Source organism: Notothenia rossii, assembly GCF_949606895.1.
Source record: "Notothenia rossii genome assembly, chromosome: 4".
Taxonomy (NCBI): Eukaryota; Metazoa; Chordata; class Actinopteri; order Perciformes; family Nototheniidae; genus Notothenia; species Notothenia rossii.
Window position 1 is genome coordinate 71,161,820 of NC_136902.1, and position 24,127 is coordinate 71,185,946.

Sequence of the window (24,127 nt, forward strand, 5' to 3'; positions counted from 1 at the left end):
CGATAATACTTGATAGAGTATCCTTAACTTTGATCTTTGTTTTTTCATTTAGTACATTCCCAATACCGTGTGAAGGCAGCATTCATTGAAGTGTTCTGTGACAGATCAATCCAGATTTGTGACCATCAACAAGTCTCTCAAAGAAGTGAGAAAATCAAGAAAGTGTCACACTGAGATTTTTCTCCAGTGACAGATGAATGGGCACATTTGTTGTCGGTGAAGGTTACTTGATTTGACTGAAACACAGTTAGATTGTTTTGGTTCTTGACAGCTGGCAGAATACAAACCTTCCTTTCCACATCACACTATTTTTAAAGCATGAGCGTGAATAAAACACAAGGCTGTGTGGATAGCTCTGTGACCTATAATTAAGATTCTTCCCGACCATAAAAGTTCAGTCCTCTACTTGCAAAATTACTGTTCTCGTCCTTTCCTCTGGGTGCTTATATTCACTGAGCATTCCTGAGTAATTCTGAGCTCCCCCTTCTTTGAATTTGTGTGGATAATTAGGTTAAGGGTAGTGCTAATAGTTACTGTAATCAAAAGATAATGGTGGTGGGGCACCTACCCAGGGACCCTTTTGAAATTATTGTTTGTTAACATAAAATGGTGTGTGTGTGTGTGTGTGTGTGTGTGTGTGTGTGTGTGTGTGTGTGTGTGTGTGTGTGTGTGTGTGTGTGTGTGTGTGTGTGTGTGTGTTTGTTTGTTGTTTTCTGGGTTTCTGGGACATTCTTTTCTGAACAGTGTGTACCAACGAAATGTAAATAACAGTAACAATTTACCTGATGGACTAGCAAAATGCATTTGGAAGCGCACACACACACACACACACACACACACACACACACACACACACACACACACACACACACACACACACACACACACACACACACACACACACACACACACACACACACACACACACACACACACAGTGCATGTCACAGTTTATTATGCTTGAACAAACCGAGCTGTCGGCTCCCATATGACTGACTCTCAATCGACTTATACCTCAAATGCGCAGCATCCTGTCACATCTTCTAAACTAGTACTATCAGTTACCCTGAGATCATCTTTCCCTATTGTGCCTTAAACAGGTGGTGTTTAATAAGCCACACTCCATCCAGAAACAGATATACCTGAACACTACCTGTATATAATAAAGGAAGTAGAAAACAGCTAAAACAAGAGTGTTACAAAAATTGTAATGCAGGGTTTTATTAATAATACACTGAATGCCAGAGCACCTATATACAATCCAAGATAATGCACTTAAAACAAGGATAATACATCATATTTTGAATATAAATAAAGGTATTATGCAAACTAGGAAAGGTGGAGATATATTCCCCTTCCCTTTTTCCAGATATTAGAACAGTAAAATTATCCTTGTGAAAAAACTTTTTTTCTCAGATTAAAAAGTTGTAGATTTATGTGAACGCAACAGAGAATCAACATAAGTATTTATTTTTGAATGCATGTTTGTGTCCACCTGCTAAGGCTCCACTATGTTCACAAGCTTTTCTTTGTCGGTCTCCTCAGCTGTTCAGCGCTGAGCATGTCATGCACAGTGGGAATTTAGAGCTTTTTTATTTGAAGGAGTTTAATTACTGAATGCGACAATGATCCATTTTCCACTTTTGCGATCAATATAGTTTCATATTTTTCAAATGTATCTAGTTCCTCAGCCCTTCTTATAAGAGGTCTGGTGTTGGATGGCTCCACAGCATGAAGCCTTTCAGAGCACAGTGGTTCGATAGCTTGTTAGCATGCCTGAGAGTTCCATGACAGAGCCTGAAATGCAAAAGAAGATACACTCACTCTGAATATAAATTAACAATATAACTCTATAAAATGTTCACGTTTTAAGCTGAGTCTAGTGTAAGCCTTGCATGGGTACAGCAGTTTTTGCTGGTTTAATGGTTATTACTCACCCTGTCTTGTGTTCCTCTGGGTACAACCTGCCTTTAATCTACTTACACCTTACTGTGTGCCTCTGATTGCAATCATGACGCAAGAGGAGCAGGAACAGTTCAGTTTGGTTCAACATTTGCAGAAGGGAGAGGCAGAGAGACACATAGCTACACCGCTCAGATAATCTTAAGTGAAACAATTCGGCTCACCTTTAGTTCACCTTTATGAGCCCCAGTCTTGTCAGTATCGATGTCATCAGAACGAGTTTTAACATTCAGAATTTCATGATGAGGCATGCTCAGAGGATCAATGAGGACCTCATAGGGGACAGCAGGATGTTTCCACGAGGAGGATATATGGACGCTCCAGCTCTCAGACTGCCCAAAGGTCCCTGTGGACAAAGATATTGCAATTTCTATTTTATTTCCACATTGGGCAGCTTTGTGCTGAAGGAATTTGCAGTTGAAAATGTGGTTTCTTAAAATGTCACAATGTCTGAATCCATTTGAAATCAAGTGTCTGCAGGTCCCTACTGTGCAGACCCCCACTACTGACCCACAGGGAATTGTAATCTTTCTATTTGAGTCTTATTTCAGGTTGAAATACACATACACATTGAAAATATTACTAATGACAGTTCCTAACTTATTCCTGTCCACTCTTAGATTATCAACGTCACACAAAAAGTACAATTGCTCACAGTTATGTAGAAGTTATGGATGTAGATTTTCAATAGGTGAAAAAGTCGGTTTTGCTGGATGTACGTGAAGCCGAACTACCATCGATGTGACAGCGGTTTAAATTAATAGCTCAACATTTTGTTGTGCATTAAATATGAACCTACAGTCACCAGCCAGTTAGCTTTGCTTTGCACAAACACTATTTCCCAACTGGACAGTAAACATTTATTTTAGAACTATTCCTTTAAAGTCTTGGGCTTCTAAAATCTGGAGGTTCCCTACACCAATTGGTGGGTAGAAACAATTTTAAACGTCTATTTATTTGTTGGAATGTTATGGCCTTAAGGAATATGTGGTCTTACATCATTATCTGACTGAATAACTCAACCAAATGACCTTATTTATTTGATTATTATTTATGTATAGGTTATTATAGCTAACATTGTGCTAACATGGTGCATTACCCTGAATAAATGTGTGTTATTACCAAAAAGTCATTCACATAGTGTAAACCTGCAGCCAGGTAGCATTTTAGCATAGAAGTGCTGGTTGTTTACGCAGTCTCTAGGCAAATGTAATTAAGCTGCCATGTAGTTTGCTATGTGTACTGTACTTGATGGGTACTTGAAGGTGACAGGGCACATTCACACTCCACAAGGAGTGGGAATAAAAGGGCCAAACTGCTTATTTTTTACCCCAGACCCCATAGTGGTTTAATCCAGCCAGGAATATTGTCACACTGAAAGAAAAAGCCCACAAATAACAGCATTTCCACCAAAGCACCGCACCATGATTTATGTTGTTGGCATAGACATTAATAATGTCTAGAAAGAGGGGATTGACAGATGCAAAATGGCACCCACCTATGTATTCTCCATGTGTGCTCCAAAGGCGCACAGTGTAGTCTGTGGATGAGCTAAGCACCACTTGATCATTGTCAACAATCTGCAGGCTGGACCAGAATACAGAGACATGAGATTTAATGAGAGCAGGCATTTCTGGCAGAACACCCTAAATCATCCACTCTGTTGGTACGTCTGATGGCAGATGCACCCTGCACAGCACCTCACCTATACTGATTGTCTGTTTAAGACCTTCCCGCACACAGTTTCTTTGATTTGTCTACTGCAGCAGAAGGAAGTTTTGCTGTGCTGCTGCTACCAATAAGTCATTCTAAAAAAAAGGATTGCTTCCACTAAGGATGTACCCTTTGGGACTTTTAAGCATACAACAAACTTAAAGTTAGAGACACAACCTAGAGTAGAATTCCTGTTTGATAGCGTTCACTAGATTATAAAGATTAGATAATATGACTGACCCTGATTTTTTACATACCCAGTAATTCGGCTGGTGTGGGCACGCCAGAAGCCTTCAGCTAAATGAAGATGAAAAAACAAGAGGGATTCATTTTCCACGTTCTGATGGACAGTAACAGTTTTTCACTGTATGTCTAATCAAGGTGAAATATTCAGATTACCTCTAGGTGATTTTTGCCCAGCAGTAAACTTTTCCATGTTGTAAACATAGATGTAACCAATCCGGTCAGCAGCGTACAGCAACGTGTCTTTGGCTGATTTAGCCTGTTTTGTAATCTTTTGTTGGAATTTAGACTACAAAATGAAAATGAAAAAAATCAAAAAGTGTTACTTGAAAATCATGGCACCAATCATCTCACCAACTTCTCATATTAATGATTTTGCATTAACTGACTGTAGCAAGTGTTACCCTCCCTGAAAAGAGACTTAATATATTATATCCTCTCCAGATAGCCTAATATATCCTCTCCAGATACATAATATCAGGTGCCTGGTTACTTTTGTAGAAACAAAAGTAGATTCAAATAATAGCACCTCGAAACTGTTGAGAGACATTGTAGCTAGGTAACAAAACAAGTGGGCTACAATAGCAAAGAAAATATATTGTTTTAGTTTTTTTTTTTTGTTGTCTTTAGTGAAAATGTATGACTTTTTTAAGTTTTTTAGCCTCAAAACGCAATTTCTGTACTCATGAGCACATTTTCTATTTGGGCTACCAATATTAAAGGTCCCTGCTTTGCAGTATCTGCAAGGAAAGATCCTGCAAGTTGTTCAAAAAATAGCACTAAGCAAAGAAACAGTTTGCCACAAACGATCCTAATGCCTGATTAGCAATTTTAAATATAGGAGAAAGAAAAGCAAAAACTAGAGTCCTATGCCTTGGGACCCAAAAGTGAATCCAAGAATATTGTTGAGATGCATTTCTTACAGCTTTGAAACTCCCAGCTAATTTGCTTCCACTGAGCACGTTCCAGATATTTATACAACCTTTAAAAGAAAAAATACATAATTAACAGTGTAATGGAAGACGTTGTGAGAGGTTTTAAAATGCCATCATGCGCTGTAATTAGAGCTGTTCATTACACTGACCCATGGCTCCTGCCGACAGCAGAGCTGTAGCCGAGGAAAAGTGCTGCAACTTGGAGTTCTTAAAGAAAATTATACTTGGAACACTTGTATCCAGTCCTGTATCACAAAAAAACACATATCATTATTGCAATTTTACTTGTGTTGAAAGGTGCTATATAAATAAACTTGTCTTGCCTTGCCTTGCCTTGCCTATATACACATCTGAGTTTTTTTTATATTCATCATCTGCCTTGCTTCAAGGTTACCTTCAACATTTTGATGTTCAGCTAGAAGAGGGCTGACTAACCGACACCGTATTCGTCCAGAAATTACATTCCACACTATAATCTCCCCGTCATAGCTGCTGGTGGCTAGGAGAGATGGGGGACACTGCGCCACACAAAGGATGTCCTCCTTATGGCCACTTTTCTGAGAAAAGACAAAGTGCAAGTATTTTTAAATTACTCCGGGATAAAACATTTAAAAGTTTGAGCAGAGTTTGTTATGAAAGATTCCTGCCCTTTTTATTACCTAAGAACAGAGTGGAATAATGTATTATCACTTCAAAACATTTTAAACTCTAACTAGCCACAACCTTAACTTACTTGTTTTCCTATATATATTAACCTTATCAATTTAGAAAGGAGTTTGCACACCTTATAGAATAATGAGTGAGCGAGTTCCCCAATTTGTTCAAAAAAATATTAAAGGAAATGCAAACAAGTCAAATATTACTTCAGCCACTGTACTTGAACACTGAAACTGGTGTATATTGTGCGTCTTGTTTTATTCCACTGATCTCAACAGAAATATGTTCTCTTGGTGGGATGCTGCCAACCAGAAACTGTACACAAATCAGGAAAAGCAGATGGCATTTCTGACCGGCACTGATTACTTAACTTACTGTAAATTATATTCAAAGGCCAAGTGAAATATTAGCTGAACCAGGCCATGTTTTGAAATATTAATGAATTGTAACACAACTCAGACCATCTGGAGGAACAGAGAATAAATCACAGTAAACCCGAGGATAAGTGGATAACGGAAATGGACCAATATACAGTCAATTATATAATGTTTATAGAAGAACCCATTGGTCTCTTTCCTGAAAAACAATCATCAGAGATGGCTCTAACAGGGGTCACTTTTCTTGCTGTCCACTCTACTGCATTATTTCTCCTCTGTTAGTTGGCCTATACTGTATGAGGGTGAGTGCAACCACCAACCATAATAAAAGAAATGGGAAAGAGAGGTGGGCCCTGCATTCTGAGGTAACCTGTCCGCTTTATACAGGTAAAATCTGATAAAGGAACTGCAATCTATTCTGATATTTTATATGGACTGAACACACAGCTTTTAGAGCACGCGACTGCATTTATTTATGTAATTGTTGATTTTACTTTAAAGGTTTGTGAGATTCAAACTCTCACTTCACTAAATGTACTTCTATAAAATGAAAAGATACTATGAAAGGTTTAAAGCTCTTAAAAAAATCACGAATAGGATTACAACACTGTGACACTAGAGGATCAAATCCTCAGCTTCTGAAAGGAGATTTTTCTTAGGACAGATGTATTGCTTTGTAATACAAAACATGCACGTGCCTGACCTTTTGTTCTAATCTCAATATCATTTATGTGCACACAATAACGGGGAATAAATATACTGACGTTGACCTATTAGACACTGTAGGCGGTGCATTTGTTGCAGAAAAAAATAATCCTACATTTCATAAAAAACATAGTGAGAAGCTATGTGATGTGACATCAGCGGTGATGTGTCTGTGAGAAAACCCTCAATATTATATATTACACTATAAATTAGTTTAGCCCTACATACAATATAGGTTAATGAAGTTGGCAGGGAAAATGCTATCATCATGTTTTTAATAACATTCTCAATAGTGAGAGAAACGGAACAAGGAAAGATGGAAGATAAAGAGTGAGGCAGGGTTGAAGGGGAAACTTGCTGCTCGATTTAAAATAAAAAAATCTGCAATCAATGTTGCACAGCAGGGCAGAGATCAGGGAGGCTGCGTTACCCATATCTTACTGAGTTTTATGGCCAGTCAGCAAAAAAGGCTCTAAGGACCCCAGTGTCCTCTGTGTGTCATATGAACAAACAACTGGCAGTGAAGCTTTATCTACACAGCCCTTCAGGTGCACCAGTGACTGAGGCAAGACAGAACTGGCACCTCTAATGTGAAATGCACAATGATAATATGTAAACAGCATTGTAAGGTTCTGCTAAGTTAACTATTTGTTTATATTATTGGCTTTGTATACGGTGTATCAGATTTATATATTTGTATGTATTTCTTATCCTCATTGTTTTAAAATTAATATGATGGAATCGGCACAACCTTTGTCTCTGAAATACAGTGGAGTAGAAGTATAACATGGCACCACAAGCAGGAAACATTCAGATGTTCTGAAAAATAGTATTATACTCACACTGTAGCAACAACATGATGAATGAGGTTGTAATGAAATGACTTCCGAGCTAGCACATACTGTTTTCTAGCTTAATGTGTTTTTGATCATACATTCATTTTGCAGAAAACATCCAATTTGTGTTTATGGCGGGGTTTTGTTTATGCTGATACTGTATCTGTGCTCTTTCAGAAACAGAAGAATAATGATCCATCCAGTGTCTGCATAGAATCAACGTCACAGGGGAATACTAACTCTCAGTCAGAGTCCATTGAATAACTTGTCTTGTAACTATTATTTTTGTTTGACTGAATCGCTTTTCTCAATGTTATTGTCAAGACAATTCTCTATTCATTACTCACCAGATCATCTTGCCATGAAGGCTGTGGCCTCTGGACATGATGAAGGTCCTCAGGTATGTCCTGAAAAAAGCAAATGTCCACTAAGCAAACAGAATAGTTTACATCTCGATATTAAAACATTTAATTATGTTATTAAACATATTAGTACATTACAATTCTTATTAGGCAGACACTGACAAGAAGTGACATCCGCCATGCAGTAAAACATTTTGCAAACTTCTTTCTAGTTTTATAATGAAATTCAGGCTATATGCCGCATGAACTATCAGTATTTTCTTTGCTGTTTCAGGATGGGGATCAGCTGGTAATGACAATGTAAACAAATGAAAATTGAATACAATACGATGGATGGATGGAGGAACTGGAGGAATAATTGGAATGGGATTTCTGAAGCACAAATGACAAATGATACAAAAAACTCTTTTGTACTCACTAGGTAAATGTCAATCTTCCGGTCCCCGCCAACAGACATCACATAGCTTCAAATTTAAAATTGCACAAGCTCAACATAGATTAGAATGTATACTGAGCAAAGAACACTTGCCAAATATCACATCATTACTCACAAAGTCCTGTGAACTTGCAAAAAGATGCAGTCGCACACTTCGTGACATTCACCATCTACGGAAAGATTGAAAGGGATTTTTCACAAATACTGTATAATATAGTATACAAACCTTTTGTTTTATGCAGAAGTAATGGAAAGGTCAAATACATACCTTTCCTAAGTGTCTTTAGGCACTGACCATTGTTAAAGTTCCAGATCTTTACACAACCATCTCTTCCACCTGTGATGAGTCTGAAAATAAAAACAACTTATTAAGATGAAGTTGTGGCTCAATATATTTGTATTAAAGACTTAGACATACTTTATTGTCATCTCAACAAGACACAGAGTGTGCTATTAAAACTAAATTTCGTTGTACTGGCTTACAGGAACAGGACAATATAAAAACTTGCTAAAATTGTACATATAAATAAATAATAGCGACGTGGTGCTGATAAAATTAAAGATAAAGTGTGTGTTTAAAATATAAAGACTTACTATACATATAAATAAAATAGACATACTATATAGAAAATATGTGCGCTTTACACAGCGTAATATAATCTCTGTGTTACTGGTCTACTTAATATTCAGCAGTCTGATGGCATGGGGGAAAAAGCTATTACAGAATCTGACTGTTCTGCTCTTAATGCTGCGGAACCTCTTGCCGGAGGGCAGCAGGGAGAACAGAGCATGGTGAGGATGAGTGGGGTCTTTAAAAATGTTCTGGGCTTTTGTCAGGGAGCGTTTCTGAGCGGTGTCTCTGATGGGAGGGAGAGAAACTCCGATGATCTTCTCTGCTGTCCTGACCACTCTCTGCAGAGACTTCCAGTCTTTGGCGTTGCAGTCTCCCGACCAGATGGAGATGCCGATGTTCAGCACGCTCTCTATGGTTCCTCTGTAGAACGTGGTGAGGATGGGAGGGGGGAGTTGTGCTCTTCTCAACCTGCGCAGGAAGTGTAGGCGCTGCTGTGCCTTCTTAAATAGTGATGTAGTGTGAGTGGACCAGGTCAGACTGCTTGTGATATGCACCCCCAGGAACTTGGTGCTGTCTGTAGTCTTCACTGCTGTGCCGTTGATGTGGAGTGGTGGGTGACAGTGCTTTTTTTAAAGTGAAATGTATCACAAACTGTTGTACTGTACCTCCTCCCTTTGGGGTCAAAAGCCATGCATGTGATGGCAGACTGGTCATGGGTGCCACCAAATTCAAAAACCTGCCGCCCAGTGTCAAAATCCCAGACTTTAACCACCTGGAAAAAGTAACATATTGAATGAACTATACTGTTGATATACAGTAAGTAAGATCAATTCTGTTTTGACACAGATTGGATCATTTCTTCGCTGGAAATGTGAAGTTGGGTCACTTGAATGACTTTGTGATGCACTAAAGTATTCATTTACTCACGGATCCCTCACTGCAGCTGACAACCTGACGGAATTCCTCACTGTATCCGCAGCACATTACAGTCTCATCATGAGAAACAGTCAGACGGCTGTGGAGCCTCGGCCTTAAAGAGGAAAAAAAAAAAAACATTAATAAAATAACAACTCTTCAACAGTCTTTTCTGTATTTTTTCTTATTTGAATTTCACAGACCAACAACCTTGAGAAATTTAGTTTTTAAGTATCTTTACAGTACTGTACATTGGATTCTATGATGAATAAAGCATGGGGGCTTGACAACCAACCTTATCTTCAGGGAGAGCACCGCCATGCAGTCTGCTGCAAAGTAGAAGGATTTTACAGCAGAGGAATACGAGCAGGTAGATATGTCACCATGAATCCCGCTGGCTTGTGAGTCTGCTGTAAACAGGCAACACTGATCTTGAATATCCCAGATCTGAAACAGCAACAGGTAAACAGTAGTGTCCAAATTATTCACGGAATACTGTGCTAAATAAAGACTAAAACCTTCAATATTTTCTAGAAGCACAGAAGTCTTAGCCCTAATGTGCAACATAGAATATGAATACTCTATATCATGTATTTGATCATATAATATTAACACTGTAGCTTGTCTAGTTGGAGCTTCTGTTTATCCAGCTGTGAAGTCATGTCTATAATAAGGCATCGTGTTTTATAAAAGAAAAGAAAATAAGACTTTAACAAGTAGTAAGTAACTATAGCTAATATACATTTATAATATTGTCTTCTGAATTGTAGAGTAGTAAAAAAAAATATTTAAAAGCAGAACAACATTTAAAAACTCAAGTCAAAGAGAAGGTCAGATTTTTTGTTTTACATTTTCAAAGTTTCCAACTGTCCACAGTGGTTATTGCACGCCCTCAAATGAATGCTGTACTCCGTTTGATCATTTAGAATGTGGAAAATCACAGAGACGTACAAATGAATCATCAATCACCTTCACAGTGCAGTCTATAGAGACAGAGAAGATCTGACCGTTCTCTGGGATGATTTGCAGGTAAGTGATTGGAGCTGAATGGCCTTTCAAAATACCGTTAGGTTTCCTAAAACGAAAAACCAAACCAAGAGGTGAGGCTTTTGGATTTATTGTTAATTGTCTTGAATAAAGCCCACTGAATTCTGGCTCCTCACCCAGAAAAATGTGGGTTCCACATGCGTATCAGTCTGTCCATGCCTCCAGTGACCAGAAGGCTGTGCTTCTGACAAAGGTCAAAGGTCTTGACACCTTTGGATATGTTGAAAACTGTCTGGTCACACGATGCACGGAGCTGCGGAGTCCAGCTCAGTTGGATCTTCTTGGTTTTAGCTACATAGCAGGCCTCTCTAATATCATCCAACTGCTGCTCAGCATCTGTTAGAGGCAGCACACAGCCTGAAGAAGAAAAAAATATAAATGTTATTATGAGATCACGAGTATCAGCATTGATCAAACATGCCTTCTGTAGCAAGGGTGAGCCATTATCAGAATAAATTACCAAGCATTCAAGTGGTCATGGTCGATCACACACCACATACACACACACACGCTTGCATTGATTGGTGAATTTGTGATAGATGAGTCATCATGCGTCATCCCTCAACGCTCTCCGACCAGGCTGCCTAATGTTCGACACCATTTAATTACTGCACACTGTAGAGTCTGAGCAACATTTTTAGCATTCATTTGTTTATTTGGATCTTAAATCACAGAGAATATGCATGTGTAATGAGAGATGTGTAAGTGTTTTAAGTCACAATAATTAAACCCATAAAGGTGCTAAACTTATGCCAACATTTCTCTCTTTAAAGGCCAAAGAAAACTGAAATTACCTATAACGAGCGAAGTAGATTCTTCTTTTGATGAGGAGACAACAGCTTGAAAACTATGAAAATATTTTGCCTAGAGTTAGAGAGAGGAGTTAGATGCTCAGCCTATTTCATTATAATATGTCTGTAATGCACGTAAATTGTTCACACCATCTGCAAATAATGTCAGTCGTCACTTGGCTGAATTTAGATGTATTTCTTTATAAGGGAAGTGAACATGCACATGGAAAAGGTTAAAACTCACCTGTGTTACCCAGTCCTGATGAACCTTCCATCTGACAAATGTCACATTTGGAAAAAGCACTGCATCGTCAATCGCTATGTTGGGCATATTTTCAATCTCCGGTAATTTATTCCATAACCTATCAATAAGAAATTAAGTTATACATCATGCATGAAACTGTTTAAATGTATTGGGACATAGGCGTACCTACAAACAGTACAACCTATAGTTAGCATAGGTATAATTTGTCCACCTTAAGTTTCTGTGCAACTACGGCTTTTACCCGGCTACAGTATTTCAATCTGTCCAGACACTCAATTCTCTGTTATGACTAGAACAAAAAAAAAAGATAAATTCATACTTTGATCGACTTTCCCTGACATAATCTCACATACATATGCTTTATTCATGGGAATTTCGGGGATGGGGATGGTCACAGGAGAAACACAATGACCAACCGGAAAAACTGATTCCCAAAGGTTTTTTTGTGCAGCCTAAAAAGATTGTGATTGAATATAACACATACAACCTTTTCCTTCTTTAGATGTCTGCATAGCAAAGCTCAATATATTATATTCTTATGAATTAATTAAGAGTTTTGTATATTATAAAGAACATATGGAAATGTAATTATGTTATCAGAACCAGAGAGTTTAATTCTCTGAAAATGTGTATCCCAAATTACAATGGAAACCTGGAAATAAGTGTTTAAAAATCAAAAGGAAATCACAGACTGGAGGTTTTAACAGAAAGGAAAATTACCTGAGGGTATCTCCAACAGAGGATATTAAAATGATAGTAACACATCCCTGAAACACAAACACCATATTTAACCTATGCCAGTATAAATCAGGTGGGGTATAATTAATGATAAGTTTGTTTAAGATTTATTTCAGGATTATTCATAGGACCTACCTCCGTGTCTCCATACACAATATAACATTTATCAGGGCCAGTGCAACTATGAGAAAAAATGGAGGCCATTATTGTGACTTATTGTGACATTGGGAAGATATGTTAACATGCAGTTTCGCTGCTCACCCAAAGTCTAATGTCAAAGGCACCGTTTCTAGAGCATTGATCTGGCAGTAAGGCTCCAGAGTGGAAAGCTCATAAAGCTGGATCTCTCTGTCCCTGCAAGATAAAAAAAAAAAGACGCACAATAAGCAAAGCAAGGATAGTTTGTGCCCTGCTGTCAGTTTACTTTATAAATAATTGGGTCCTTAATTATGTTATTAAAGCTTACCCTGTTCCAATCATCAGCTTGTTCAATTCTGTCATCAGAATAAAGTCACTTGCCCACTTTGACTTCTTGCTTGCTGGTCCTTCATTCTGAAATATAATTATGTTTCCAATATTAAGTGAGGAAATACCAGCTGTGTCATTTAAGAACAACAACAATTAAAGGCAGTCTTGTTATAGACATCCATTGTCAACATAGAACACATATACAGTATGAGCCATATTGTTGCCATGGGTGATGTGTTCCTATTACTCGGGCACTCCACTGTACCCATTTGTTTGGGATATAAAAAAATAGTCATTGGCCAATATCTGTGCCCTCAGTAGTAGGAACCAATGGGCTTCGGGCTTGCAGACATGATTTAAAGGTAGACGTATAGTCTTTAATGTGCTTGGTGGAAATAAAAAAAACAGACTTATCCCTAAAGTGTTTTGATGAATGTACAAAGAATACATACAAATAAAGGTTTGGTCTTCAGTGGTTTCAGTTCAGGGCTGCAGCAGCAAACAACACCGTCTTCTCTCACTGTTACAATGGTGCCATCATGGCTGGAGTGGATGTTGACGATGGGGATGCCATGACACAATGTCTTCATCGAGGCTGGCAGAGTGAAAGCCACCTGCTTGCTGCGTCTCACAGTTTCCTGCTTCTCTTTGTATTCATGCATCATGTGTGTGCAGAACTCACCCTGTGTCACATCACTTTGTGTCAGGTTATGGTAGTCCTGCACAGTCATATCATTTTTATCATGGCTTTATAGGGTTAGATTTCAGCGGTGGGGGGAAACAAAAATACAGAAATACTTGTCGCAAAAACAAATTGGCTGTTGATGATTTCGGCTATTTTCTACATGTTACAATTTGTTACAATATGCTTTCCAAATGAATGACACTCTGCAAAGAGTGACAAATGTGCTATCATGCAGTAACATGTGTATTGAAATTCCTGATTTAGCCCGAATCATTGTGTTCAGGTGAGTAACAGCTCTACTTGCTCCACTAATTCATAGTGAATTACAACTGTCACATTTCATAGGGGCATAGTGTGCAAAGTGTCATAAAAAAGGCAAACCTCCTGTATGAAATAGATGAATGCTCCATTAGAAAAAAATATACTTTTCATCTCACCCATGAAATCTGTCCTTGACCCAAATAATCAATCTTCTTAAATAACCGTTGAATCTGCGCATTGCTCTGTGAAATAACAAAAGAATAGAAAACAATGACACAAATCAATCAGGCAATAGCTGAGGCTTGTCCTCAATTGCAAAGAAATGAGACACAGATAACGCAGAGATGAGAGAATCTGAGACAGAGTTAAAATATTAGGAGGAATGTGCCACTGTCCTTACTGTCTTAGGCAAACCCAAACACTTCTTCACTATACGTCCAAAACACTTTGCATCAATGGATCTCGAGCCACCCCTTTCAAATTCCTTTGCAAGAAAAAATGATGTCACATATTGCAGAAATGCATATCTAGACCGTCAGTGAGTTTTAAAAAGATGCAGTTCATACAATACCTCGAACGCTAGTTTCAATTTCTGGAGATTGTCGAGTGATATCGTCTCATCAATCTTGTTGGAGAAAAGAACAGTTGTGACATGTGTTATTACATGAACCAATAATAATGCTGGGTGATTGTGAATATTCAAAGAAAATAGCACAATACAGGATATACCAGAAATCAGGTTTAATTGACAAACAAATGCTCCTTCTAATTTATTTTCAGTCCACTCAAATGCACTCACCAGGCAGTTCATAAAGCATGCTTGCTAGAAAGGAGATATTAACAGCATGTAATTATCAACACATATGGTTAGGGCTGCACCTCTGAGTATTAATGACTATCTGTAAAGGCCATTTGTCAGCCATGATGTGTGCTTTCACAAGCGAGATGGCTGGCCATGTTCTCTGCGTCTAATGGCCTCTCTTCATTTTGCTATGATTTCCTGGCAACGGGTCATTTATCCATGACGCTACCTGATCCATCATTAATAAATAATGGGGATAAACAGCCTAGTTCCTTAAGGATGTAACTAGAGTCAAGGTTTCCCCACGGTATCTCCTGAATTTCAGAGATAATTGTTCCATCAGTCAGTGATGGAAGTGCTGAAAGTTGTCTGCTTTACAAAATGTATTTATGAACACTGCATAACTTTGAACTCCTGAGCCTGCTCCGTCCAACCTGAGATGGCACATTGCTTATTACATAAAGCAGGAGAGTGTGACTGACACCTGCACCGGAAACTTCTGCTGGTGTTCAGGCTCCTGCATCAGTCCATCATTTTTGTCAGCTTGAATTTGAATCTACTGAGGTCCTTTTAAGTGGTTGGCTCAGCAACTAAGTTTGTTCCACTTTAGACTGAAACATGGCCATCCTCTGGGATAGATCGTCTTGCCCAATGCGCTGTCAGACTGGGAGTAAATTGATCATCAACTTGATTTAAAATGGCACTTTTGGAATTACCTCATTCTTTCTGCAGCTCACCTTGTGAGTGGGATATTCTTCAGCTGTAGTGTAGTTTAACCACATCAGAAAGAGTGTGTAAACTAGTGATCGTAACACTCTAGTGACACCTTGAGGCTAAATGCTGCAACTTAAAGAAAGCAGACTCAATGGTAAAATTATACAAATCTATCATGGCGCTGAAATAATCAAAATGTAGGAGAATCTTTCAGTTTGAGAGGTCAAACATATTCACACTTATTTCTCAGATTTTACTTTCAGACTTTGTTAACTTTACCTTGAGGCTGCACAATCTGCGAGTTGAGTCAATAATAGGGTGTTGTTTTCTCATTTGAGCCTCATCTCCTTGTGTGATTGAGTGTCTTCGCCTGTTCCGGCTCAGCAGTTCTCGCACCAGCCATTCAGGCTGCTTTTTGTCCTCGCTGCAGTCATCTGTGAGTTTCTCAACGCAACAACCTGACCCCGTAGTCCTGTCTGCAGTTCTCCACCGTTCACAAAGGATGCTGGAGGATTTGAGATGTTTTAATAAATGCAAGCACTGTTCTTATAGCAGATTGTTATGATGAGTAAATATTGTTCTGGAAAAGAATATTATTATTATGTGAGAAGCTTGTTATTTCTGGTCACTTGTGGCGACACCAAGGATAGCCAACAATGTTACACATACAGTATGTCTATTATGCAGAGATCTATTAAATCATTGCAGTGGGACTTTTCCATGGATGTAGAAAGAGAGCCGTTATCATATTACATGTACACTGTAACTCCTCAGTGCCACCCCAGATGGCAACTCAAGCAGCATGACAACAGTAAACATGTGATAAACATGACAGAGAAACAAGAGACTCAACCTATTATTACTAAGTTATCCAGACACTGAAACAGTTCAAATTAATACAAAATTGGTTTTAACTATAAATAAATCAAGAGAAATACACACATGTGGTGAAATTAAGGAGAGAAACATAATATCAGGTTACCTGGACACATGTTGAGTTTCTAATCTTCCTGAGGCTGAAGAGGAGCGGACCTCCTTCCCCAGTGGCATCCTTGTTAGTTGTTGTATTTTAAAGGGTTGATGTGATATAAAACGCAGACTTTAGTGCAGCACATTGCCTCAGTCGGACTATAAACACACAGATCTCACATTCGTCTACCTGACACTCACTCTGACATTACACCTGAGCTGAGCGGGTGGCCCCATGGTAGCTAAGAAACCAAGGGTGACAACTGAGACACTAAAGACAAGAAGCTGCACTTGTTGACGGCCTTGTTAAAGCCATGTAACAATGTATTGCACTATTTACATTGAACTTAAATGAGACGATTATCGTAGCAATCTTTAAGTAATACTAGTCAATTTTCGTTGAACTAAGGGGAAAAAGAAATTAAACAAACATTATTGAATTTCTTTGAGAATGAAATGGAAAACAGTGTATCACAAAGCAAAACAGTAGGATAAAAAGTGGTACTGCTTGTGATATTCTAAGCAGATTGAACCATTAAATCAATGTAACATGTTTTTAATGAGATGTGTTATCAAGCTGCAAACAGACTGCAAAATGTACGAGATAGCAGAATACGGGGGCAATGAAACACGAAGGCAGCCAAGTATCTTTTCACTAGGCAGGAGTGTTTAATTATCACAGAACACAGGTTTCACAACTATAATGACATAGCAATTAAATTAGCGTTAATTATATTATGTTATACTGGTTATTATAGTTATGACCCCTTTCATTAGAAAAAGAAACAGCAAAATACAAAGACAGATAAACAAACCTCTACCATAAGCAACAAGGTTTAGATATATATATATATATATATACGTATATAGAGCTTGATATCCACACTGGTGAGCAGCGATTAGACACAATAGCTGGGAGTTTATTAACTTTCTCCTTTCTGTTTGGGTCTTTACTTCAAGCTGTTCTTAGCTTCCTTTCCTGCAAAGCCAAAAGACACAGCATATGAATTACCTGTCATTGTTAAAATCAGTAAGCAGCCTGTTCAAATGCTCAAACATTTGAAGTTGAAACTTACCCTGCTCAGGTAACATTTTGTGCAACTGCTGCAGCTCCTCGGGCAGCAAAGCCTTTATCATATCTGTGACATTAGTGATTCTCTTTCCACAAAACCGTTTGTCAAGTCTGGTCTTCTCTGCTGAGCGTGCCTTTGCACAACAGTAGGAACTGAAACACACAGAGGGCAATAATAGATACAAAGCTTGAGGCTTGTTGAATTGTAAGCACTCTTATACACACCTAAACCACGACAGAACATGTTCGGATGTGTGCTGCTGCTGTAGTGATAGAAGTTGCCCAGCAGTTCAGGTTTTTGCTTTGGCTCGCGGTAATTTTCCCTCATCTCTGTATCAGTAGAAAGCTGCATTTCATGTCTGCTGTGAAGAGGTGCAAGTCTTCTTTCTGCAATATTAATATGATCCTGTACTGTCAAATAGGTTCCACAACGAATGTAAAATAAGCTGTAAAGAGGGAATTTTATGGTTGTTTGATTTTGACAGGCCTGAGTGCTTGAATGTCAGTAGTTGAGCAGTTCTGACGTCTTCATGTACACAAGAATGAACCAACAGACTTGACATACCTTGAGGCATACCCATGTAGTCACATTTGTAGACGGAGCTGTACTGCGCTGTCAAGGCCTTACTGATCACCCCCTCAGATGGGGGATATTTCCAAGGAAAGCTGATATACTCAGAGCTTTGTGCAGCATCCTTAGGCAGCCTCCACATCATGAAAGACTTCAGGAAAATATTTTGCTTCAAAAGTTACGATACACTGGGAGAGGTCAAGCATGGCATTGAACTATAAATGTAAAATTGAGGCTAACACAGCCTAAATACCAACCTGACTGGGATGTGGGTTGTTTCTCCTCTGCCCCGAGGCTGTTCCTGTGCGAATACTCTCAGGCTTACAGGCCGGCTTACAACAAAACTCCTTGCTGTACACAGTTGATCCAAAAGGTCCAGACTGTGAATATGAGTCTGTAATTGAAGTTGACGCTGGGCACCTACACATGCATCAACGTAGGCATACAATTAAACACACACTAAAATAATCCTACATTTTGTGTATGCCCATTCAGAACTTAACCAGAAGACCATAATACATAAATATAACTTACAGCACAATCTCTGCAGCTAAGTTTGGCCGGTAGACAAATTGTCTTTTATTAGAAGTTTCATATGGATCCCACCATTGTTTGCCCTCTACAAAAAAAGAAGAAATACATTATTATTAGATTGCAACGTTGAATTCTAATTCGTTCTTAAAATGAGCATTGCGCACAAAAAGCTAAAAACAAAAATAACATTTAATTCAATTGAGCAAATAACAAATAATGCAAAAGATTGAAATACTACACTGTCACCCATAAACAGTTTTGTAAACCCATGTACTATGACTCTATGACTATGACAGTTATCTTTTTTCCCAATAGAGAACAATGTTCAGAGAAAGTTGCGTACAAAATGTCAAATAAATCTACAAAAGAGAGGGAGACAAAATAAATATTTTGGAAAGTAGGGATGACATAAGACTATTCCAATGGAAATAATGTCTTCTTTGAACCCATAATATGAATTACAATTACCCCTAGGCAAGGGAGCATGAAAAATACACTTCTATGTATCCTAATTATAATGCTTTGAACCAAAGATAGGATTGATCAAAATAAATTGTGACCCGCAACAGTCCAACATAATACCTTGAATTATTCCAATTATTTAATAAGGAGTATACACCAAATAAAGCTATATCACAGTAAAACAAGATTTAATAGACAATGTATAAGAAATTCCATTCCAAATCAAATGTAACATGTTTTTGTGAATCTAAAAAATAACCTTACTTTCAAGAAAATTCAATCTTTACATATCATTGGTTCTACATTACCTTGTGTTGTCATTGGTGACCGTTGTTTTGGTGTCCTCTGCTGTAGTTTTTTTCAGTGTATGAACACCTTTCCATTTCCAGATGATAGTTCACATCATGGATAGCTTGCTGAAAAGCATAACTGACAACTGTGGATTTTCTGTGTCTTTTCAGGTAAAGTTGTTTATGTGTGCAGAGGCAGAAAGGATCCCAGCAGGGTGTTGAGGTGCTGTGGTAATGGAGACCTACAACATTTGAATGGCCACACTGAGCTGCTCAGCAGGGGAGATGTTGCATTACATAACATTACATAAGAGTAGCTTTTGTCAAGAGCAAAAGATAAAGGGGATCCTTAATAAACATAAACATACAAATTCAACATGCCAGCGTTGCCCTGTTTATGTCTGTTTCTGACACTGGTGGAAAGTAACCATACATTTAACAAAGTAATTTAATTGCATGCTATTATCTACAACCCTCATTTACTGTTAATGACAGCTATATCATTTCTACATATAATTACTGTGCAAAAGGTGAAAAAGGATTGAATATAAAGTAGTCTACTTCATGCTCTCTTCTCACGTCCTTTAAGAAAACGTATTTTTAGCAATGTATGTATCATAAAAATATCTTCAAAGATATTTGAGTAGGTATCGGATACACAATACTATTCAGAGAAGGAAATCATTCAGATCTTTTATGTCTTATTTTTCAGAATCCTTCCCAACAGCAATTCATTAATCTTAGTATTACCATCTAATTTTACCCTGGTTTGATTAATAAATCCTCAAAATAAAAACATTCTCCATCTTAACAATACAGTAAAATCCTGCTAAATCCAGTACTATAATAATACATATTTAGTGTTGTATAATCCTTTTTGATAATTTGGAGGTAGGTTGAAACATTAATCAACTTTGTTCTTATTATTAAAATGACAATGGCATTTGAAATGCATTTTGCAAATGGGAATGTATCATGCACATGCAAGTGACAATGCAAGCCTTAATGCAGATTGAAATAAAAGCTCAATCGGTTGCATTGCATTGTAGCCTGGTATGACTTGTAGCCTACTATAGTAGGCTGAAGATGGGCTCATATTACATCTCTCAAGCTGGCTCTTGTTTCCCGCTCCAACATGACTCTACTTGTTATAATATTTGCTTTCCCTAGAATAAAGGCGTGGCTGTTTCAAGTTTAGCGCCACAGCTCTGCCGTGTTTTGGACAACCAACTGCACAACAAGCAGGGCTGAAGCAGCGCGGGTCCAATAAGATACTCCAAGGAGCTGACGGCAGCCAATGTCCAACAGACGGAGCCCGACACACAGGACAAACAGAGGCATCCTCCCCACAGCCGGTGCGTTTATTTCTATTGTCTGGGACGTATCGACGTAGAACTGGCTTCTCACAGAGCTACGGGGGTAAGCATAATACATTTTAAAGTATCAAATAGGGGATATTGTTTACCTGTCATGAATAGAACCGTTCAGGTTTGCACAGTTTATATCTGCTTTGCTAAATTGCATTTGCATGACTTGGAGAGGATGCTAAAATGATATCAAGCTCCTGCTGAGGATAAATAATGTCCAGCTAACTTGGCTGCGCAGTTACCTAACTCTGAAATTAGCTTTGACCAAAATTGATAACTAAATAAAGGTGAGACGCACGTAAAAGGATAGCCCTGAATGAAAGTCAACTACTACTATCTGGTTATCGTAACATCCGCTAGGGTGTAGTGAGCTAACCCGTATAGCTACTCTTTTAGCCTGGTAATGGTGGCTGACCGTGTTGCTATCACAAAAGCTAACGCTAGCTGGAAGGTGAGCGTAGGTTAACAAGGCTGGTGCTGAAGCAGCCCGAGCGATGCAGGCGGAGCATCCTTCTCCGCGAACATCTCTACTTTTGTTAAGACTTTAAACCCTATTATTTGCAATATGATGCCAATACATTAAGGTAAAAAAAGGCCTTATAAGAGCTCGGGGGCACGTGATAGCATAGCAATTGTTCGCAATCAAATCAGCCATTTTAATAATCTTCTCCTGAAATGAGCTCTTTGTCATGCCCGCTAGCTAGCATTAGCTAAATGCTAATGATGAAGGCAAGGGGACACAAAGCAATTGCAAGGGACGGTGACTAACAATGAAAGGATGTGGAAGCTAATGCTAATATTTGCATCTACATGTTATATTAATAAAAGGCTAATTACGTCACCAGGTAATATAGTTACCACACATGTATTTTAAGTAACGTTGTACTTTATCACCATGAATGCATGTTGGAAATACATACCAGGACACTCATGTGTTGTATTAGAGCATCATGTTGTCCTTACATACAATGGGTTACTTATTAGTCATCCCAGGGACCCTCCTCCCACCACCCGGTTTAAACAATAGGTGGAACTGACAAAGCAATAGGCCTCCTTTTTAATGTGGGTGATATTTAGATATTGTCACTGCTGCTGCATGAGTAGACTTGGATATATTTATTTTAAAAACATATACTTATATTTCTTCTTTTTATTTAGCAATCCAAGATGGTGAAGGTTTTGGGAAAGCCGAAAGGCAAAATGTCCTCATATGCCTACTTTGTACAAACATGCCGAGAGGAGCATAAGAAGAAACATCCTGAAGCCTCTGTCAACTTCTCTGAGTTCTCAAAGAAATGCTCTGAGCGATGGAAGGTAAAATCATGACTTATTATCTGAATTTTATTTTTATAATCCAAAATGTGTTTTCATCAGTGATTGCCTTATATGATGTTTAACACAGTTTTTTCTTCCCATAGACAATGTCACAGAAAGAGAAGGGCAAGTTTGAAGATTTAGCCAAACTAGACAAGGTGCGTTATGAGAGGGACATGCAGAATTACGATCCCCCAGCCGGCCAGAGGAAGAAGCGATTCAAGGACCCCAATGCCCCCAAGAGACCACCGTAAGGGACTATAATAAAATTGCTGCACTTTTGACAGTGCCGAGTGGACTGTGATATTTTAACTTATTTGATACATTTCCCCCCTCAGGTCTGCATTCTTCCTGTTCTGCGGTGACTTTCGCGCAAAGATAAAAAGCGAGCACCCTGGACTTACTATTGGGGACACTGCAAAGAAGTTGGGAGAGATGTGGAACACCTCCTCTGCAGAGAACAAACAGCCATACGAGAGGAAGGGAGCCAAGTTGAAGGAGAAGTATGACAAGGTAAATAGACAAAGCTCAACTTGTTTTTTCTTGAATCTGATAATCATATTTAGATCCTCTGTAACAATCTTGATTGCCTCCAAAGGATGTCCTTGCATACCGCACAAAGGGCACAGTTGAGGCCGCAGCACCTCCTGCAGCAGCAGCGGCAGCGGACGACGACGATGATGATGATGAAGAAGATGAAGAAGAAGATGATGATGATGACGATGATGAGTAGACGGCATGGGGGTGGGACCTGAATTTTTGTTTATGCCATATAACCCTACTATATTAAATTCACCATCTTGAAACATAAGTCAGATTGAACAAGAACATGTGTATATTTAATGTTTCTAAGATGTACAGTGTTATTCTCCTTTTTTTGTAAAGTTAACGCTACATATCTTTTCTTTGGGATTTTTTCTAGTGCTAGTACTATCTCCTGCTATATGTAACAGTAAGGGAGGACTTAAAATCAGTATAAAAGTAAATAGTCTTTAGGTGTTACAACTCAAAAATAAGATTCCGAGTTGGTAATGTATTCTTTATTTTGAAAAATATTTTTTTATGTGACGTCCCAATGTCTTTTTATTGTTCTTTGAATACCACTCTAATATCAAAAGCAGCTGTTGACATTGAAGAATGTCTTCAATAAAGGTCGTTTCTTTTTTTAAGTTTGTCTTTTCTTCTTATTTTGTCAACAAGGCTACCAGAAAGTTATCAAAGACACAATGTGTAAAATGTAGTCCATTCATATATTATGTAAGGGATAATGTGCAGTGAGGCGGTCATTATGGGTAAAATAACCCATGTTCTTTTACCCATAATGACAAAGTCGCTGCACCTTATCCCGCTTATTACAAGGCCACATTCTCAACAAAGTAACGATATGACTCCCAATATTAATTGAAATGTTTTTATTGATTTAAAAAATAGTATTATTGATTTAATAAATAGTTTTATTGATTTAGAATGGCATGCATCCGCTAAGAAAAATAGTCCGTTGTTACCGTTTGAACTATGTAGAAACCGCAGGAACTGCTTCGATAGCGTTTTTGCGGACCTTTTTGATTACAGATTTGAAAACATCGTTGCTTGCTTTAAAAGTAGCACAATTCATTATGTCAAACCTTCAGAAGTATCTAGATATCCCTGCCTTAATGCCAAAGTAACTGGCAACTGAATATGTTTTGCCGTTTGTTGTCTATGTCTGGACCGTTGCGTAAAAAGGACCGCAGCTCCGTGTTGAGGATGCCCCGTTACTTCTCCGCTGTTTTCTTGTCCCTCTTGTCTTTTTCTTTTCTTCGCTGGGGACTCATCAGCCACTAACCATTCATCCACATTACTGTCCAAATATATTAAAATGAATATTAAAATCCTCAATGTTGCTCTCAGACGGTAGACAACGGAAAACTAAAGACAAGCAAACAGTTTGAAAAGCAAACTGCATGCAGTCTGCTTTTCGGCCAAACTGTATACAGTTAAATAGACTGGACTTTCTGCAGATGTGAGCGTCCTTAACAACGGTCAATAAATCCTTGACAGCGGTCTGCACTACTGGATTAAC

At 38.4% G+C, this 24,127-nt stretch overlaps 4 protein-coding genes across 5 annotated transcripts in view; 2 read left to right on the forward strand and 2 right to left on the reverse strand.

Moving 5' to 3' along the window:
• LOC307038037 (stromal interaction molecule 1-like) overlaps positions 1-24,127 on the forward strand; it is a 358,279-nt gene that overhangs the window by 191,807 nt on the left and 142,345 nt on the right. The window lies entirely within an intron of this gene.
• On the reverse strand, positions 1,402-16,536 carry wdr95 (WD40 repeat domain 95; the record flags this gene model as incomplete). Its single annotated transcript, XM_079678057.1, has 29 exons — positions 1,402-1,797; positions 2,127-2,308; positions 3,461-3,549; positions 3,933-3,972; positions 4,075-4,207; positions 4,842-4,900; positions 5,003-5,098; positions 5,248-5,410; positions 7,776-7,835; positions 8,209-8,254; positions 8,342-8,396; positions 8,495-8,574; positions 9,466-9,572; positions 9,728-9,830; positions 10,011-10,162; positions 10,685-10,790; positions 10,879-11,119; positions 11,557-11,626; positions 11,798-11,915; positions 12,539-12,585; positions 12,692-12,737; positions 12,818-12,910; positions 13,023-13,108; positions 13,477-13,707; positions 14,147-14,212; positions 14,371-14,454; positions 14,542-14,595; positions 15,766-15,991; positions 16,469-16,536. 29 exons carry the CDS (start codon positions 16,534-16,536, stop codon positions 1,768-1,770), a joined length of 2,931 nt encoding a protein of 976 aa, XP_079534183.1. The 3' UTR covers positions 1,402-1,767.
• On the reverse strand, positions 17,129-19,540 carry tex26 (testis expressed 26). The gene is made up of 7 exons (XM_079677414.1): positions 19,403-19,540; positions 18,633-18,717; positions 18,356-18,518; positions 18,093-18,249; positions 17,753-17,914; positions 17,532-17,680; positions 17,129-17,434 (listed from the first exon to the last, which is right to left on the reverse strand). Exons 1-6 carry the CDS (start codon positions 19,413-19,415, stop codon positions 17,589-17,591), a joined length of 672 nt encoding a protein of 223 aa, XP_079533540.1. The 5' UTR covers positions 19,416-19,540; the 3' UTR covers positions 17,129-17,434; positions 17,532-17,588.
• On the forward strand, positions 20,578-23,234 carry hmgb1b (high mobility group box 1b). 2 transcript variants are annotated; one of them, XM_079677297.1, is made up of 5 exons: positions 20,578-20,803; positions 21,910-22,065; positions 22,170-22,315; positions 22,404-22,578; positions 22,664-23,234. In XM_079677297.1, the coding sequence occupies exons 2-5, from the start codon at positions 21,919-21,921 to the stop codon at positions 22,796-22,798; spliced, it is 603 nt and encodes a 200-aa protein (XP_079533423.1). In that variant the 5' UTR covers positions 20,578-20,803; positions 21,910-21,918; the 3' UTR covers positions 22,799-23,234. The 2 variants fall into 2 exon arrangements, with proteins under 2 accessions (XP_079533423.1, XP_079533424.1); XM_079677298.1 differs by lacking the exon at positions 20,578-20,803 and adding an exon at positions 21,200-21,335.